The sequence below is a fragment of the Hippocampus zosterae genome, chromosome 13, assembly GCF_025434085.1.
Source record: "Hippocampus zosterae strain Florida chromosome 13, ASM2543408v3, whole genome shotgun sequence".
Taxonomy (NCBI): domain Eukaryota; kingdom Metazoa; phylum Chordata; class Actinopteri; order Syngnathiformes; family Syngnathidae; genus Hippocampus; species Hippocampus zosterae.
Genome location: NC_067463.1, coordinates 10,337,651 through 10,357,362, shown reverse-complemented (window position 1 = coordinate 10,357,362; position 19,712 = coordinate 10,337,651). Strand labels below are relative to the sequence as shown.

At 41.8% G+C, this 19,712-nt stretch overlaps 1 protein-coding gene across 2 annotated transcripts; it reads right to left on the bottom strand.

Annotated features, from left to right (window-relative positions):
• Positions 1 to 85: 85 nt before the first annotated feature.
• kitb (KIT proto-oncogene, receptor tyrosine kinase b) lies at positions 86 to 18,044 on the bottom strand. 2 transcript variants are annotated; one of them, XM_052085182.1, is made up of 21 exons: positions 17,833 to 18,044; positions 14,762 to 15,037; positions 13,927 to 14,211; positions 12,843 to 12,982; positions 11,995 to 12,163; positions 10,863 to 11,052; positions 10,661 to 10,776; positions 10,475 to 10,589; positions 9,673 to 9,860; positions 9,172 to 9,278; positions 8,173 to 8,299; positions 7,981 to 8,085; positions 7,788 to 7,898; positions 4,999 to 5,137; positions 4,840 to 4,907; positions 4,679 to 4,770; positions 4,411 to 4,533; positions 3,626 to 3,737; positions 3,426 to 3,525; positions 2,569 to 2,674; positions 86 to 2,391 (listed from the first exon to the last, which is right to left on the bottom strand). In XM_052085182.1, exons 1-21 carry the CDS (start codon positions 17,900 to 17,902, stop codon positions 2,248 to 2,250), a joined length of 2,883 nt encoding a protein of 960 aa, XP_051941142.1. In that variant the 5' UTR covers positions 17,903 to 18,044; the 3' UTR covers positions 86 to 2,247. The 2 variants fall into 2 exon arrangements, with proteins under 2 accessions (XP_051941142.1, XP_051941143.1); XM_052085183.1 differs by having other exon boundaries at positions 4,840 to 4,904.
• Between the last annotated feature and the right edge of the window lie 1,668 nt (positions 18,045 to 19,712).

Genomic DNA, 19,712 nt, shown 5'->3' with positions numbered 1-19,712 from the left:
CACAGCCTTTTTGGTCACATTTTAAAACCAACTACGCTAACAAAAATCAGTCACTTCCGCTGAGCTGACACATAAATTGGACATGTTGCTTCTACCATCACTGGTACTTTCTTTATTATTACAAGTCCACAAACTGTATCAAAACTGCAGGGGCTCCTAACCAGATTGTGCGCCCTCATGACACTCAGACATAGCCAGTCAAAATCTAAAGGCATATCTCTATTGTATTTCCAATGCATACACACATGACATATCAAATGGAGAACACACACACACAAATCAATCAATCACTCAGTCCTGAACACTAAAGTTAGGCCTCCTCCACAAACAGTGATGGAAATTTTTTTTTAAGAGACCGCCATGTTTTCTTCAATTTCTTGTTCATTTTAATGTCTGGTGCCACTCAAATGTAGCAATTGACACAAAGGACATAAATCGATTGCCAAAAAGAGTCGTTTTTGGCCATACAATAGCCGTAGCTATTGACGTAAGAACTTGTGAAGTGATTTTAGTTATTATCAAGAATTATCAAAAATTGCTTGATCAGCTTTTAAATTTAATTCTGAGGAGCTGTTTTTGCTGTCATTAATCTTTTGGTCCAATCAAATGTACCTTCACTTGTACTCGGCATTTAAAATGAACAGGAAACTGAAGAGAAAAAGTGGTATCTGAATTTTTTTTCATGGCCATACATCTGATCTTCCACTTGTCTGGTTACACTAGTCAAATATACACCTCACATGTAAGAATTGGTAACATACAGCTTCTTCTTTTTGTTGTCTTTCTAAGAAGTTAGTGCTTACATGCCGCTTTGACACTCAGTGAAGACACATTACATAGTGACTCGGACTTATTTAAGGCCGATTTGATGATTGTTGTCCCAATGATATGATGATTTGGTGGGAAAAGTTGCACATTAACCACAACGGTGCATCAAGCAGAACATTTAGTGCCAAAAAGCAGATATTTGAAGGCTTCAGACAACCATTAGTGCTTCACTTCTTATGTTTCTTGTTTTGATGCTAAACTAGTACAGATGCAGCAGTGGGGAGGGTTGGACACTTATATTTTCATTTTTCATGCTATGGTAGCTAACAAGACACTTAGAGGATGAAACCAAAGCAACTGGCCAGTGTTTTTTGTTGTTGTTGTTTGGTAATTTGAATTCTCTGTGTTGCAAGTTTGGATGCCAGGAAGGTAGCTAGAGAGTTGCTTTTAGTGATTAAAAGAAGAAGTGAGCTTTCAGCATTTCTTGTCTTGTCATGAGGCTAAGCTAAGCCAAGATGGCTGTCAAGTAGCTGGCTCGTGCCTATTCAAAGATGGCCTTGTCTGACAGAAAGAAATCTGTAGTCAGCAACAATCGTTTCCAAAATGCCTGATCACAGGGGGGCCATCTCACTGACAACCCCCCCCCCCCCCCACCCCCAACCTGACGCTGTTGTACACGAGGGGTGGTTTGTTAATGCTATAGTTGGCTTTATTTTCCATGTGCACTTGGAAAGTTGTAGCCTACCGCAGAAATCAATAGGAGATAACTGAGAGCCGTGCAGGTTGTATCCATTGTTTGTTATATAAGACTAGTGGTATGAAAAACATATAAAGGGCACATCATTACATTTTTTTATAATTGCGCTGGAAATTAAAAGTTGAATTATGAAAATTGTTGCACACATCTTTAAGTGTCCAACTAACCGTTCACTATGTTGAGAAGAGATTGAATAAAAATAAAAAGACATGAATGTAAAATCTGTTTCAAAGTGAAGAAATACTCATTTCTGTACAGATTTCCTGTCAGAATAAAACAAACAAATGTATTTAGCATTAAACATGAAGTAGACAAAACTATTTGTTTTCGCGGGCCAATTTAAGAAACACAATGGACGTGATCTGTACCCGGGGCCTTGAATTTGACACCTGCGATTCAAATCATGCAGGTATGTGCGTGTATACAGCCCATTCCTGTGAGAATTTAGTCGGATTCAGTACAAAAGTAGTTTTACTAGTATAAAACATAAGCGTTTTTCTTGATTTTATTAATGAAACCAAATAAAAGCCTCAAACATCTTTGAAATAATGGCAAAAATGTAGAATTCCCGTGGCAAAATTTAGCAGTTTCAGCACAGCATGTTAGCCATGTTTGTGAAATGTGTTTTTGCAGGACTCGCTGCGGACATGCAGCTGAAGATGACTCCTGTTCAAATGTAAGGTGTAACCTTTTTGTAAGATGTTCTTCTTGTGAGTAGTGTTTCACACATAATCCATGAATACGTCTGCGGTACTCTGCAGTAAAGGTTGGTTGGGGGCCGTGGTGCTGCACACGGAGCTCAGCCTCCGCGATTGAGCCCTCTGATTGTCCGAGGGACCTGCGGCGTTGCTCAGCCTCAGATAAACCTGAGAAATGACAGCCACATAAGTTTGATTTTGGATTCCCACCCACAATAAGAAAACACTCCCATTGCACATCCCGGCATTCTGAATAAGTTGAAATATAATGAACAAAGCATCACGAGGGGAAAAACATGTGGTCTTAGAAGACAATCCAAATCATTCATGGTTTGCTCTACTTACATTCCGGGTATTTTCTGACAGAAGAAGCTCAGTTCTCTCGACCAGTTTTCTGAAAGAGGGTCTTTTTAAAGGGTCCTGATTCCAGCATGAGAGCATCATGTCATACCTAGAGGGGATTGCAGTCTCACATTTATTTGAGTTATTTGAATTATATAAACCAATCGTAAAAACTTGTATATCCATCCATCCATTTTCTGATCCGCTATCCTCACAAGGGTCATGGGGCGTTCTGGAGTCTATACCAGCTGTCTTCGGGCAGTAGGCAGGGTACACCCTGAACCGGTTGCCAGCCAATCGCAGGTCACACAGAGACAGACATCTATCCGCGCTCACACGCACACCGAGTGACAATTTACAGTGCTCCAGTAACCTGCCATGCATGTTACGTCCGCCTCACAATGTGGAGGTGCAGAGTTTGATTCCAGGCCCTAGTCTTCCTGTGTGGAGTGTGTGGGTTTTCTCCGGGTACTCTGGTTTCCTCCCACATTCCAAAAACATGCATGGTAGGTTAATGGAACTGTCCCTTGGTGTGTGTGTGTGAATGGTTGTTCGTCAAGGTGTGCCTTGCGTTTGGCTGGCAACTAGTTCCGGATATACCCTGCCTACTCCCCGAAGAGAGCTGGGATAGGCTACAGTACACCCGTGTTCTGGATGCAAATCATAATATAATGGTTATAGTGATGTCAAATGAGACATCAGATGAGTGTTGTTGTTTGGACAGCAAGCGGCATGTGACTCGGCAGTGTTGAGCTCCACCAGTGCAGTCTTTTTCTGGAACACGACACCCATGCACATGTACACACACACACACACACACACACACACACACACGCACACACACACACACACATACTTACATCTCAATGGGAGCAAACTCAGGCTTGCTCATCCTATGGCCCTCTTGAATCAGTCGATAAAATGTTGATCCCACCTGCATCCCGGGATACGGACTGTTACCTGCATCACACACATTCGATGTGTTCAAAAGTCCGTTTACTCAAATAGCTAATAATACAGTCGACATTCTACAAATGAGTCACAGCTCTAAATTGTTTACCCAGTGAGAAGATTTCCCAAAGCAAGATGCCATAGGACCACACGTCACTCTCATATGTGTAGACACAATCAAAAATGCTCTCAGGAGACATCCACTTGACTGGAAGACGTGCCTGCATGGGCAAAAGACCACATTACGTTCGCAATATGGAATTGTTTTGGTTCATTCTTCCACTCGAATGATTTTTGTAAATCATTGGAAAAAATATTTTCTTTAGACCACAACCCTAGTGTAGATTTCTCTATTTTTTGGTTTTACAATTTATTTTTAATGGAGTCTTTAATTGCTATTTTTCTCTCTCGCAAAGAAGACAGAGGCACAAGAAATAATAGTGGCGGGATTATGAAGTAAAGAAGAATGTAGGGAAGAATGAATTCCTGAAAGAAGTGGATAGTCTGACCACAACGTGTCCCTACTGGGCATCCTCCAATTGTCTCAGATGCTGTGCATGTGTTCATCCAACAATGTTTCAAAATTGGGATGACCATTTTAGTGTGAAATACAGGGTCGCTAAAATCTGGACAAAAATGAAATCCATCCATCTTCCCATTTCCTATTCTGCTTGTCCTCATTAGGGTCACAGTCGACCTGGCGTCGAACCCATCTACCTTTGGGCAAGAGTATACTCTGGACTGATCGCGAGCCAATGGCAGGGCACAAACAGACAAACGAACTTCAAATAAAAATCTGACCCGTGTTCTATTTGCAAAAAACTCTCTGAAGGCACAGACAAACAAACAACAACCAAGAATCCCGTGGTGGGAGAAGGATTGTGCTGAACTCACATTGCCACGGAGAACGTAGCTGGAATCGGTAGTGATGTCCCGCGCCAAACCAAAGTCACAGATCTTGGCCACCCTACCATGAGTCAGGAGAACATTTCTGGCTGCCAGGTCCCTGTGGATGCACTGCACCGACACAACACAAACACGGATGCGTGTGTGTATTTACTTTGGAATTGGTTCTGGTCGTGGTGGATCATTAGTTGGTATAAGTGTACCTAATATTGTGGCCAGTGATTAAATCGTGAGTAATGTGAACTGACAGACGTACATTCTTAGATGTGATGTATTCCATCCCTTTGGCCGCTTGATAGGAGAAGCTCAAAAGATCTTCAGCGGCCAATGAAAGCTCATCTGCATCTTCTTAAGGAAAACCGGGCGTTAGATTACTTATACAACGAGTCATGTGCCGTCAATGCTGCAAAGTTTCACCTGACTGTGAGGACCTTTCTTTGTCCGTGGAACGCATGGCCATATATTCTCGACCAGTCACTTCGCTGCTGCACACGTATAGCAATGATATGTTATGAACCGTCTGTGTAACATAAAAATATGTTTCGAACTGTAATTTCACAGCAAGTGCAAGATTACCTCGCAGGCTCTGTTTTCTTGGACACGTTGCGATAGTAACCGTTGCCCGTCTGGGAATTTAGGAAGGACTCTCTTTTTCCGCGCAGGAAGTTGAGAAGGTCGCCATAGCAACAGTATTCGGTGATCACTAAAACTGGACCTGGAAGGGCGGCGCAGGGAATTCAAAATCAATTTGGCTACAACTCAAGGACGGAGATGCTGTTTGTGATCATAAGTAGTTCGTTTGCGCATCAGTCAACTCGATAGGTGTTTGCACAGACAATATGAAAGCTGTATGCCAAAACACCAATATTTTCAGTCTAGTCATTATTCAATAGCTTGAAATGAGGGCTTTTCATGCCAAGTGTCTTTCTGCTTATTTGGTTTCCATCAAGATGCCGCAGAGTGGTCAATTTCACGGGTCAGACAGCTGTACAGTCCTCCTTTTTACTGCATTCAATCAGCTTCCTGTCAGGGCTGGCTGCCATTGACTTGACAGTTCGATATCTGATTTCTATTAAAAGCAGTGGCGGACCCTGAGGGCCAGCAAGGCCTTCTCTGCTGGCCTAAACATTCATACAATCACATTAATTTAATTCATGCTATTTTATTTTCATAAATATGTAAACAAAATTATTCTCTGTATTCTTTACGTCATATTATTTCCATTTAGTCGAGTAGCTTTCAATGTTATTGTTATTTTAAATAAAATTTAAAGCCACTCGATAAATAACTTATTTATTATGGTAGAGTTTTTAATCAATCATATTTCAGCTACCTTGTGTTGCCAGGTAAATTAAACTTGCTCTGGGCCTTCAGATTAAACAGAGCAGCCCCCTGTGCGCTGTAAATGAACGGGCACAGTCAAGTTGCAATAGCCAATCAGATCATGAGTCTGCTACCGGGGCCAGCTAGAATGCCTTACGTCGACACTGGACGTGCACGTTTGATGATTGGATTAGTGCCCGCTAGAGGGAGCTATCACTGCATTTTAACCCAAAATGGCCGAAGAAGAAGACGTTGATCTGGTTGCGGAACTACTTTCCACACAATTTTCAAGACGGACCTTCCACAAAAATCTGGATATTGTGCGAAGAGCTAGCTAGCCCGTCCCAGCAAGGAAAAGTGTCCGTCATTTTCAGACATGCAATTATGAACGGTACCCGTGGCTCACATTCTCCTTGAAACGCTGCAAATTGTACTGCTGGGAATGCCTATTCCTTGCAACGGACCGATTTGGTGTTCGGAGCCACACTGGATTTACCCATTTAAGTTGTTTTACCAAGGCAGCAAGGAACCATCAGAGCACGGCTGGGCACTTACAAACTATGGTGCGTTTAAAAACGTTTGGGGACACTGGCGTAGATGTGCAGCTCAGTGAACAGGCACTACATTGGTGAGTAAATGAATTTTATTTTACATTTCTGGTCATTTTATTTCATTAGCATTAAATTAATGCTAATGAAATAAAATGACAAAGATACAAAAATGTATCAAATAAATCTGCTCACCTGCAATTTATAATGGCGCATTGTAGTCACCTTTGTGCACTAAAGTTCGTTCAATGCAAAATGCAAATGATCTGTTTACTTTATTTTCAAAGAATAGTTTGTTTTGTTATTGTTTGGTTGGTGTCTTATATGAAACTGCGGCATTGTGCAATTTATTGAACAGACTTGTTTAACCCTTGTGTGCTCCAAATTAAAAAGGACTTACCGGTAAGTTACGCATTTTACAATTTTTGTAATGATGTATTTTGTGTTATAAAAACATTCTCTTTTTTTTTTCAAACACTCAAAATGTTCAGAGGCATCTGTGCTATTCATACATATATAGATTTTATTAGTTCTTTGGGATTTTTTATTCTTTATTTTTTGCAAAAGGGAAAAAAAATTGTGTCTGGAGGTCCCAACCAAACCCTACTAACAATCCCGACCGGACGTGTTAATGTAAAATGCATTTGTTTGAAGCCTCCTGCAAAAAGGCAAACTCATTTGCGATCCTCTGGCGCCACCTAAAAGTTGCACAATTGGAATGACCTCAACCCAACAATGTGGCATGCTTACGTCTGTCCAAGCGAAAACAAAGCGATTGACGTAAAAATCGCGTGAAATGCATGTATACACATTAGGTTTACGATGCATTCAAAAATATGAATTATAATGAGTCTCTATGGTGCAAAATATGTAAATTGTGAAGATTAAGGTATCAAAACGTTTTTTATTATTGCTGCAATGCCTGAGAATTATCAGCCGGTGACGTCATGAAATTTAGGCCATTTTAGAACCCCTCCATAAGTTTCAGCTCTCTCATGTTTTTCTGAATGCCTTTGCCTTTGATTCAAAGACATCATTTTACATTTATCGCAAGCGGTGCACTACGAGGGTTAAGATCACACAGTGTAATTTGGGTGGCATTTTATTTAGTATTTTTAAATCATCTTTTTATTTTTGACAATATCTATAAATGTAGTTTCCTGCTCTTAATTGTGAATGCATACTTGATGGTTTTAAATGCTCCTGAAATTAAGTGCTGCTTCAGCTTGACGAGCCTCTACTGTATTGTTAATGTATGTGACGTCACTGAAGGCCGGAGGTTGAAATGCACGGCCCGCCACTGATTAAAAGCATAATAACTGTCTTACATTGCAGCAAGTCAGTGGTTGTTTTTTTTTTTTTACGCTGCCTCAGACAACCACGAAGAAATCAATTAAGTCAAGCAATAGCATCGGAAAGACGATTAAAAAGTCCAGCGAGACAATGAAAGCTTGTTTTGACACTCCTCTCGCTTTGTTTTGCGGTTCCTCTCACCTCCGACCGTGCAGGCTCCCAGCAGGTTGACGATGTTCATGTGGTTGCCGAGGTAACTGAGAACCTTCAGCTCCGACATCAGCGCCTCCTTCTCCGTGGCGTGAGCATTGTCTGCGATGACATTGTTACGGGAGACGTTTGAAAGCTCATGTTGCGTTTCACAGGCCAAGCCAGAAAAAAAAAAGACACTTACGTTTGAGCATCTTGACGGCAACAGTCGTGACTGTGTCAGCTGAGTTTAGGCCATACGCCGTGGCCCTCACCACCTTTCCAAAAGCTCCAGAACCCAGAGTTTTACCTGTGTGTTCACGCAGATGAACTTTGAACACAGTCCAGCTCTTACACAAATTTGCGAAAGCATCAACGCCTATGTTAACTTTCATACCAAAGCGTAGCTTCTGCCGCGGAAACTCCCATTTGGAGTCGTAGGGAAGCTGGGTGGGGTCAAAGTAAATGTAGTTGTTGCCGTGGATACTCTCGATGACTTTCCACTGGATTTGGAATTTAGGTTTCTGTTTTAGTGGGGAGAGGAAGAGATGTAGATCAATATCAACAAAAGAGATCCTAAAATTGAAAACTATGGTGGTGATCCAAATTCTACAGCTAAGCTTGAGGTCTGCGCTTTACTATACCATTGCAGTTCCCGCAAAATCTGATTATCATTATTTTTTACATACAAATCATGTGTTTGATTTCTTTATATTGTGCAGGTGTACCTAATGTTGTATCCAGTAATAGTATGCACCAACTTGCTCTCTATACACTTTAAATGCTGATGTAAGCCAATTATCTTGGAGCCTGAGTCACTGCACTGAAATAAGAGCAAGATGTCATGTTGCGTCAGACGTGTGTCGATTGAATCTCTCTAATGGCTGACTGAGTCGCTTCATCTTCATTAAAACACATTCATATTTTTTCCCCAAAAAAAATGATGAAATAAAATGATGGGAAACGAAGCATGACTCACGAGGGGATGAGCGCAGTTCCTTTTGCAAGTCATTTATAATGCAATTTATATTTTGTGACGAAACATGACTGATCAAAACCATTCAATATGATATGTAAGGGCATTCCATTTTATGTATATGACGGACAGGTGCCCAGGCCGCTGACGAATGAGGGACCGAGACGTATTTGAGTGTAGATGTCCATAAAGTGTTTTTTACTGATGGACGCGATGATGGAAGTCCGGTTAAATTAGCATGACAGAACGACTGCCGATTACACTATGGTTTGGCATGAAATATTGACAGACTGACAATAACGGACGGGTGCCCAAGCGGCTGACGAATGATGAAGGATGGACCGTGAAAATGGTTTTAATTGTCCTCCTATGCAAAATTAAATCATGACGTTGCATTTTGGGGTTTATTTCCTCTCTTACCTGCATGTACTTATAGAGCAGCACCACCAGGATGAGGCAGAGGAACGCGCCAGTGGCCACCATGCCAGTTAGAAGTGGGGTGAACAGTTTATGCGGGATGAGTCGCTCTGTTCAGGAACAAAGCCATAATCAGGAGTTACACACACATCTTTTCACACAACACATGGCCTCAGACGACCCCACAGGATTAAAACAGGCAGTTGCAGCGGTGGCGTTTGTTTGTATGTCCCGGATTAGCGAACCGACACCGTCTAATACCAGCCTGCATTGTCAGCATATGCTAATCTCATTCCATCTGCAGTCAATAACCACACACCTGGCCTGTACACACACACCCGAGGGTCAAAGGGTTTGTGTGTGTGTAGATCCTTGTGGAGGGGTTTAGGAGGAAATACATCCACACACACAGCCATCTGCAAATGTGTGTGTGTGTTTGTTTGTGTGTATGTGTGTGGAGTGGGCTGGGGGTGGGAGTGGGGATAGATATTAACGATATGGTACCGCTGATGGAGAAGAGCGTATAAGCTTCCTCCCGCTCTGTAGATGCCACACACTCCAGCGTATGATAGTTGCCATACTCCTTGCTGATGTTCAGTCGGCTCTCCACCTCACTCCTACTAAAGGTGGACTCTGTCACCATGGCAACATCCGCAGTATCCCATTGGGTGGCATTGGGTAGGTGTGAGCACCTGAGAAGAGGTCATACCTGTATATTGCTCCACTTACGGCTATATGGCAAATCATGATCGTTTTGGAGGTTGTAGGTGAGACATATTTTTCATAAGAATACCTTTATTCGTCTCACAATGGGGAAATTCCCAATTTTAATTTTATTTCCAGAATTTGTTATGGGATCAGTAATTTCTCAACGTAACTTACATTTCCAAACTTTCTTTTTTTTTTTTTTTTTACTTCATGGATTTAAACTACTTCAGGAAAACTGAACCAAGAAGTTAATTTTATGGAACGAAACTTTCTTGGTACTTGGCTAATATTGTTAGCCGTACAAATATTAGCTAGCCTTTGTTAGCCTTAATTTGTTAGCTTTCATTTGTGAGCGCTGCGTCCGACATAACAACTACATCATTAGCTTTTGGTATGATCTGCTTAATTTTAAGAAACAGTTGGTTGGCTCTCACCAAGTTTCATTTTTGTTACATTTTCAGGAGGTAAAACATCAATTCAGAAGACCATAAAGAAGTAGGCTAAGATTGTTGTTTTCCGGCAGAATACGACATTCTTATACTGAATATATAGAAAATATCGGTGCGGTTAGTTAATAGAGGGGCAAGTGATGTAATACCTTGTGTGAGGAATGTCACAGATGTACCAGCTGATTTTTGGAACTGGGTGACCGGCGGCAACACACCGCACCTGACCATCGACTGGCCCTTCGTGCGCGATGATGACAGGCTTACCTTGTGAATAGAGATCATAATCAGATGCTCAAACCCTTAGGAACAGTGTTAATGTAGAAGAATTGACTTACTGTTGACATATACGTGAAATAGATGGTCGACGGATGCGTCTTGATGACTGGCTGAGAATTTATATACGCCACCCTCCGAGCCAAGGACCCTTACCAATTTTAACTCGCTGATGAACCTAAATGCAAAGTCACATGAAATGTATTATGGCATGCGGGTGAGTGCTCTTTACTCAGGAATCGGCCAACATGTTACAAATGTTACCTGTATTTGTGTTGGTGGATAGTGATAACGTGTTCTGTGGTGTTGAGCAGTTGTTTGTCATTGTAAGACCAAGACAGAACGTCGGGTGATGGATAGGCCTCTAAATCAACTCTGAGATACAGGCTCTCCCCCTCGCGGACGCCGGCCTGGATGGGACTTGGGCGGCTTAACATGGTAATGAAACCCCTTTCTGAACAACACACAGTACAATCACAGTTGTTCATTTAGCAACAAGACTTGTATACTTGGTTTGCTGTGTGAATGCTGAGAAAGGGGCAAGTAGGTACCGGTACATTGATGTTGTAAAGTAGTCCAATCAAATGACTCAGATTTAATTCCTGCTCTGTTTGCAGCCCTCATAGGCAGCATACATGTTTGCATAGTATGTGGTGATTGCTAATATAGGTTATTCATTGATTTTGTAAGCTGACTAACTCAACATTTGCACACAATTTGTAAATGGAATAGCAATTTCTGGTGTCACAGCTGTATCTTGCTGCGCATATAATAGAAACCCACGCTGTCATCATATGCAAGCATGTTTGATGAATTAAACAAGAGAGCAGTTCACTTATTTGATTCCATTTTCAATGAGCCTTTTGACTTCAGGCATTTGAGTCCAGTTAGTGGAGTACAAAAAAACCTGCTCACGCTGTATTGGGAGACTTTTTTTGTGTGTGTTTGTTCTGTCAAGGCACCACCTTACCATGGTCTTGTCAACAAGTCAGGTCCTAACATGTCCACAGACCTAGAAGATGTCATGGGTGCATTTTAAGAATCTTTGAACTGTAGGCTTGGGATGTTGCTTCGGATTTGAATAGCTTGCAAATGAAGGAGAACTTTTAAGCCATTAGGTTTTGTTTATTTTTGCCAGTAAGACGTCTACAGTCGACAAATACAGTTTTGAATCCGTGGAGAAGAAGTCTTGGTTGGTGCACAATTCAGGAAAAGATTTCTATAGGGTTGGTGAAGAGGGCAAGTTGCTTCAGTGCGGTTTAAAGGTTCCATTCTGTACAGTATAGTATGATGTATCGTATCCATCACGGTTTTATTGGCTGATCCATAACTAGATCAAATGATGTCACGCCATCTCGGTCGACACACTGTATTCTATAAGTGCTTGAATGCTTACCACGGACATCCAAGTGGAGTGCTGTGGAGCTTCCACCTCTCTCGTTATGGGCCGAGCAGCGATACGTCCCCGAGTCTGTTCGCTTCACAGAGCCTATCGAGAGCCGGGAGGCCCGTCGATAACCTCGTGAGGCGGGTAGGATGTGTGAGGTGTGGGCTTCATTTGGATGCTGAAGGCAGTTAACCATGACAAAGTTATGTCTTGCTTCGTCTTCCACTCACATTTACCGCCATACTATTGGAAACAAGTACGAGAAACTACAAACAAGCAAACAAGTGCATCTCTTGCTAAGGATTCATCTTGCTCAAATTGTTTTACCAAATATTAAAGTTGCCCCCCCCCCCCCCCCCCAGACAGAACTTTGATGGAAATTGACCTTTGGGTAAACCATTAAATTTGTTGAAGACTTGGTGCCTGACCTAATGAGATTCCCTTTGGGTGTTCCTGACTTGTTACATTATATGAGAATGTGATGGATGTGACCTTTTATCATCAAAATTGAATCACTCTCTTGACATTGAATGATTTGAATGATGCCTCGAGTCATTTTGAAGAAACTCAACGCCTTCTTTGGCTTTCAGGACATGAATATGGAACCAAGGGACATAGGAAATAGATGCGTAATAGAAATAGTACGTTTTTGGGGGTTGTCCAATATTTCCAAGATTTATATCATACTTCGCAATTAAAGTCTGTTATATGGCATCACATATAAAATAAGACAAATGGGAAAGCCATGAACCAAATTTCAGAAACGAGAACCCTGTTAATGAAACGGCACATGGTTTGTAGACCTCCTTCAACACAAGTCACGTGTGTCTTGCCACCATGGTTGGTATAAAACTCACCGCCGATGATGGATAGTCCCACTTGACATTAAAGTCCGGGTTGACATTGGAGGAGCTACAAGTAAGCTCAAACTTCTCTCCCTTTCGCAAGATAACCTTGTCCCTCTTGGACAATGTGATGACAGGAAGCACCTCCGGAACTGCAGAAAGAAAAATGTTATCGGGTTTCCTAGGACCTTTTTTTAGGCATGTGTAATTATTGGATTAATAAACATAACCCATCTGAATTTAGCAATCACTAAGAGAGCCTCAAGGGTGTCATTACTGTTTGTTCATTGGAAACAAATGAAGACACGCGCACGCACACACATTTATATTTGCATATCCTTAGCCGTAGGCACACATGAACTGCGTGATTTACTGCTTTCCATAAATGTCACCGACGTCACTGGCGGTTGGGTTTGACAAAGGTTGCCATAACTCTATTTCGCCCAAATGCCGCCTTCATGCACTGTTACAAAGCTTTGTTCCGCATAACGTTCTGCTAATCCCAGTGTCCTTCACCACAACCACATTTCACTCCCTCTCTGGCATCACTCAGAAAGGAGTCCAATAACTCTGCCCAGCCTTGTTTTTGATTTGGACATTGTGATGCTGCGCAGGCATAAATGAATACATCAAGGTCAGCCCTTCATTTGACAGCGATGTCTAGTACTGGGGAAAATGCGAACATTTTAGATGTTAGTTTGGTAGCCAGTGAGTAATTTTACAGTCTGTGAATAATGGTCGAGCTCTGCACTTTTATTTCTGATCAAGGTTAAGCGTCATTGTTGTATATAGTATCTATGTTTATCAGAAAGGTATTTTACTGTGGCTAACCTATTTTTATTTTTTTTTTACACTTGTATGACAATTTAAAAAAAAAAGTGTGATATAGGAGACATTCTTTTGAGCATGCCCCAGCTGAATTTGGGTGATATGCACCCTGGACTGGTCAACAACCAATCACGTGACACATTCAACCATTCTCACGCACATTCACACCAATGGACAATGAACAAATCTAGTACAGACAATGTTGACAAGTTATCAGGACAGAATGGGAAAACCATTGGATGACATTAGAAACTTGGGCATTGTTTACCGAGCAGCACGTCCACCGTGTATTGGTTCGATGTCACTTTATCTGCTCCGAGCTGTCCCACGCACACGTAGCAGCCTTCAAACTCCTTGCTCGCATTGCCGATGATGACGCCTTGCTCGTGGTGGGTCCAGTAACTCATGGTGGAGGGCAAAGGTCGCCCGTCACACGTTTGCAAGGCTAGCAATGTGACGTCCGGGTTAGTCACCAGGCAGGGAATGGTGCAGTTCTCGCCAGCACGCACCAGGATGACGTTGACCATGGTGCGCTGGAAGGCACTGACAGGGTCTGTAAAACGTGGAGAGTTCACGTCCGTGTTTTTGTTCAAAAATTGTAATTTGGCTCTCCATTTTTTCATTTCTATTTTTGTGTGATTTTTACTTTACAATGCTGGGAGGCTTAATTGTTAGCCGATGTCTACTTCATCTACTACAGCAGCACTGTAACAATCTAACAAATGATGTACAAAAAAAAATAAATAAAAGTATGTACACCAAATTGATTTATTGTATTGTAAGTATTGCTATATTTTCCCCCTTGAAATCCACATTGAAATCCTACCGTGTCAGGATAATCGTGTTTTTTATTTGTTTGTTTTTCAGAGTTATTCAGATTCTACTGAATAGCTTTGAAGAAGGCAAACTGAAAATGTGATCTCGATTCAAACTAAGATTGGATGAGATGATCTAATCCAATTTCAGAATCCTTGGAACAACTGGCCTCATGAGTCTTTGAATAGAAGTCGAATTAGTTTTATTTGGGTAGCGCCAATTCACGACAGACGTTATCTCAAGGAACCGGTCCGCTCGCACGCCTCTCCCTCCCCGCCGCCACCCACCTTTCACATATACGTAGATGGACGTGCTCTCCAGTGTGCTGTTATTGACGCACACGTAGCGGCCCATGTGGTAGGCTAGCACTGCGGGCACCTTGACAACAGCCGCACCGCCCTCCTCCGCTTCCCCCTCCAGTCTGCGAGCGTTCTCCCTCTGCCACCTCAACCTGGATGTGGCGCCAGACGTTGTGGCATTGTCATGGCAATAGAGCTCCAGCCTCCCCCTCTTGGGAACGACTACATGAGGCCCACTGGGGGAGATGATGGGCTTGCACCACCCTGGAACAAAAGACAAAGAAGGAGTCTCAAAATGATGGGCGCAAGCTTTGGGACAACTGGCAATTACCCGTGTAAGATGTAAAAAAAGGAAGAAAGTGTGGCGTTCGGATCGATAACAGCTGCCGCTCTTCTGTGAAGTCATTCGACAAAATTTAGTCTCTGGGAATTTTTATTCGATTCATCCAGAATAACGGTGTGAATGCGACACCATTCCAAACTATTCCGTGGCAAGCTTTGAACGTTTCAGTACAGTACTTCAGAACCTTCTGTTCTCTCACAAGGAGTTGAACTGAAAAAAATCACAGCAGATGTTTGATCCACGAATTCATAAAATACATGTTCAAGTTCTGTTAGGAGTGTTGAAATAATCTTCTTCGATCAACCTGCTCAGATTTTCACATCACGAGACCAAGACAACACTTTACAACAATTGAGCAATGATGTTTTTACCAATGCGAGGCTTCAGATGGGAAGTTCTCATAGCCAAGTGGCCACCAAGCTTAGAGTGTCACTCAATGTCATCAGAAGATACAGAGAGGAGAGATACAAAGAGAGACTTGAAAAGTCACAGAAAGATGTAGAAGTAGAGATCATTGTAAGTATATCATTTTGTTGTTCAGTTCCTTGTTAGAGAACATTTCCTGCATCACATCTAAAGATCTCCTGCCACTCTTAAGAGCAATTTCTTCATATTTTCATCAATATAAGATAATGAGGCTATATGGATTTAGTTTGTCATTGGTTTAGTTTAGTGGTCCCCATTAGGGATCAACTCCCACTCAATGCGGCGTTTACATTCCTCCTGTGACTGACTAGCTTTCAGTCCAGGTGCTAGTCTACCTTTGGCTCTAAAACAGCTCAGATAGGCTTCCGTCCCTGCAAGGACTCGAAACCAGATACTGTAAGTGTTCCAGGAAATTGATGCCTTGTTGTTCCTGATGATTTGCGCTCAAAATGCCTTATCGTTAGGACAAATGCCATAAACGTATGACAAACTTAATACAGAAAAGCAAGAAAGAAAAAATGCATTGAGCAGTGAGGTGCATAAGGGAAAGTGTGGGATGTTTGTGAAAAAAAAAATCTCCCCCCCCCCCCTGAATATATATGTATGTACACATTTATCTGATTTTGTGCTCATTCCACCTCTCCCTGTCCTTTCCGTGCTATTTGTCTGCTCCGAGTTGCCCAGGAAGGAGCATAGTATGTGGAGCTTTTAATTTGCCCAGCAACAAGGAGCCATGTGACATGATCAGGAAAAACAAACTGCACAATTCTGTGATGTTGTCTGCCGTGATGTCTTATATTGGAACTTGGTAAAGAAATGAGAAGTTAAAGATCGCATATCAGAAAGTGGGAGAGAGTACTCTAGCTTTCTTGTTAAGTGGCCAAAGTTAATTCTGACATGTTGCTTAAATGAGCTAAGAGCCTAAGAGAATAAAGCAGAGTATAACTACAGGTCTTAATGTGATGATTAAATGAGTATATTTTGATTGGCACATAGCCAATGACATCTAACCAACAGTGCTCAGTCAAAAAATCAATAAGTATGAGCTGTCTTTAGCTGAGTAATCATGACCTCGGGCCTCTCAGATAAATATATGCGTCTCACATTTCCAGCTAAGTTTACCGCCAGAAAGAAGTTTTCTTTCTGTCCCTCGCTTACATTTTGGGCAGCTTTTCAAGAACAGGATGTGACTGTTGTGCCTTCAGGCCGAACCAACCCAAGCTCCAGAGGACCCAAACGGGCACTTCTCAGAAATGTCAACATCCACTTTTCTTTCTGATGAAAAGCAAATATTTTGCCTTTTACAAAAGAGTAGTCAAAAGCTACGCCAAGATTCCACCGTGGCTTTGTTTGCGTTCAGAGACAGTAAATGTAAAGTATCATTTCAGTTTGGATGAATAACTGATTGGTTTTGTAACTGACAACACATACACACCTGTTGCCTGGCGGGAGAAGACGCAATCCGCCCACCCCCCATTCCTTCTTCTCCTCCTCTGTGGTGGTTATGCAAATTAGGACTGATACGATCTGTAAACCTGAGCTCACGGGTTGAGTTAAACTGCACCGTTAAACTCCAACAGATTCCCAGCAACAGTGTTTGTGGAGGAAGCAAACCAATGACTGACTATGTCACATTTACAATGTTCCTATACTCTGAATCAAAAGCATTAAAAAAATGTCCACAAATACAGGAGTACATGTTGTGATGATATTTTGTTTAGCAAATACATAATATTGCTCTACTATTACTCTATTTTCCATATACTATATGGTTCAACTCAAGGGCCACGCTGCAGGTCATTTTAAGTGGCCCGTAAAAGCCTGAAACTAATGAGTGGGACATTAAATGCACAAAATGAGCACACTGACTTCCCAAGAGCTTTACGATTTGGTGATTTGTATTTACGTGTGTTTGTTGTTAGCTTGCAAGGAGTGCGCAAAAAAAGACTTTCCAGGAAACTTTCTGGAGGGGTGGGGCATGGGACCAAGAAGAAGCCTTTAACATGGGAGGTTATTTGGGTGAAAATCCAGATAAAAGTCAGAGCTACCGTACTTTTTTCACTTTCCCTCAATTTCGCAAAAAACAATGGCTCAGTCTCAAGAACATCTTTCTGGGAGATGGAAGAAAGCAGGCATCCATAAGGGAATCCAAATGTATTTATCATTTGGCCATTTATCATTCAACCCAGTGGCATTCAAATGTTGTTCTTGATCTTATAGGTCAAGTCCAAGTAATCACCAAATAAGTGAATGGTCAATAACGCTTTTTAGCAGCAGGTGCGTTCCCTACCTGTCAGTGGTAGGAAAATCAAATGTGATGCCAAAACAATCCACAGGCATGTCATGCTGAAATTTTCCATGTTGACTTTTCTACTCCATGTGTTTCACGACATCCTGCACGATCCTGATAAAGCTCCAAACTGAATCCAACGTGGCCAGAACAGATCTACTCTAATGGAAGCGCTCTCTGGGATGGATACAGCGGCTATTAAAGCCTCTCCTCCTCGCTGACTCTCCTCCCTCACTTGGCACGCCTCCTCCTCCCTGTCCCATTGGCTGGAGGCGCGCCAAAAGTGATGAGAGGCGCATTACTGGAAATTTTGTTGACAATTTCCAACCCGTACACATTATTATAGAAGGAATAAGAAAGAACTGGCCCAACTGTTTTGTGTTGTGCTAATTTGTTTTGATGACTTAAAATGTGACTGCCTCTTCTCACACTTGAGTGCTGCATGCTGTGATGAGAGCTGAGAGCTCACCCTGTTGCCGATGGAGGCACTTTTTGTCTTTACATAGTGCCAAGAGAACAATGTTCAGTTTGGGCGTTCACTTAATAAAAAGCTTATGGGGATTAAGTGTGGGTGCCAAAATATTTAGAAACGGCCTAGAAGCAATCATTTGATTATATTATTTTATTTTGGATGATTTAGGTTATTAAATCGAGGTTATTAAATTGACACAAAGAAACGACGAGGCTTTGGAAATGTCAGCTCGCATTAGAAATTAGTTTTCCATGTGACTGTATTTGTTTCCTTAGGGTAAAGGTTGCCTCTATACTTGTACTGCAGCACACTTGCATAACATAATAAGATCCAGTACAAGAGCTGTTTGACAAACAGCGCTGAAGAAGATAAGGATACTCACTTTAAATGGTTTTGAGAAGTATTAACAGCAACAAAAACAGCAGCAATATCAAAAGCAGCCCTGACCATGCCCGTTCCAATTACGTTTTATTCTATGGAATTTTGGGGTAAAGGCAAAGGAACTTTTTTTTTTTTAATGGCACCGCCATTGAATTCCTCCGTTGATTTAATAGCAGTTGTGGTCAGTCAAACCTTTATGTTTTTTTTTCCTTTGGATCCCTGAATTTTGCTTTTGTTTTTCATTTGAAACATAACCAACACGAATATTTGATATTCATCTGCCGTTTCATTGGACAGTGCACTATTGTATATACCTTCTTGCCTTCAGCTCATCAACTCTTTTTGGATTCAAAGAAAGGAATTGTGCAAAAATTTGGACTTGCGCAGGAAGCTGCCCCACTTTTTTCCTCCCGCGTATTGTTATGTGTCTTTACTGCAAGACGTGAGAAAAGAATAATGAATGCATGTAAGAGGCCAAAGGCATGTGTAGCCTCTTGTTGCTTGTTAATCACAAAGCTAACATCAGTCTCTTGGGCAAAATGAGCTTTTATCGGTACGCCGAGCCTCCCGGCTATGACATGGAACCGGCACTCTATCCTGAGGTTGCTCCAGAGAAACAGTGGGGCTGCTGTTTTTTTTTCTCTTTCTTACACACATGATAAAATCCTCAATGCATACCATTTATTTTGTGTCTTTTTGGTCACTATGATTACATATTTCATGTTTGTGGTCACATGTTTTCTCAAAAAGTCGTTATCTTATTTTCTGTGGAACGACTCAACCCAGTTTAATGAAGTGGATCAATTACATTTTTCTTCATGTATCCGCTCCATTGCTGTGATGACACATCCCCCCCTCCCCCCTCACAGTACTTCTGCCAAATTGACAGTTTGGTGTGGGCAGGGTTGTGATGGGATTATGGTCATATAATCTTACTCAAGGTGAGAGGCGTTGGCAGTGGTGTGGGGGTAAACAAGGTCAAAGTGGACACTTAAGCAGAATCTATGACTACTGAAAATGCAGTTCC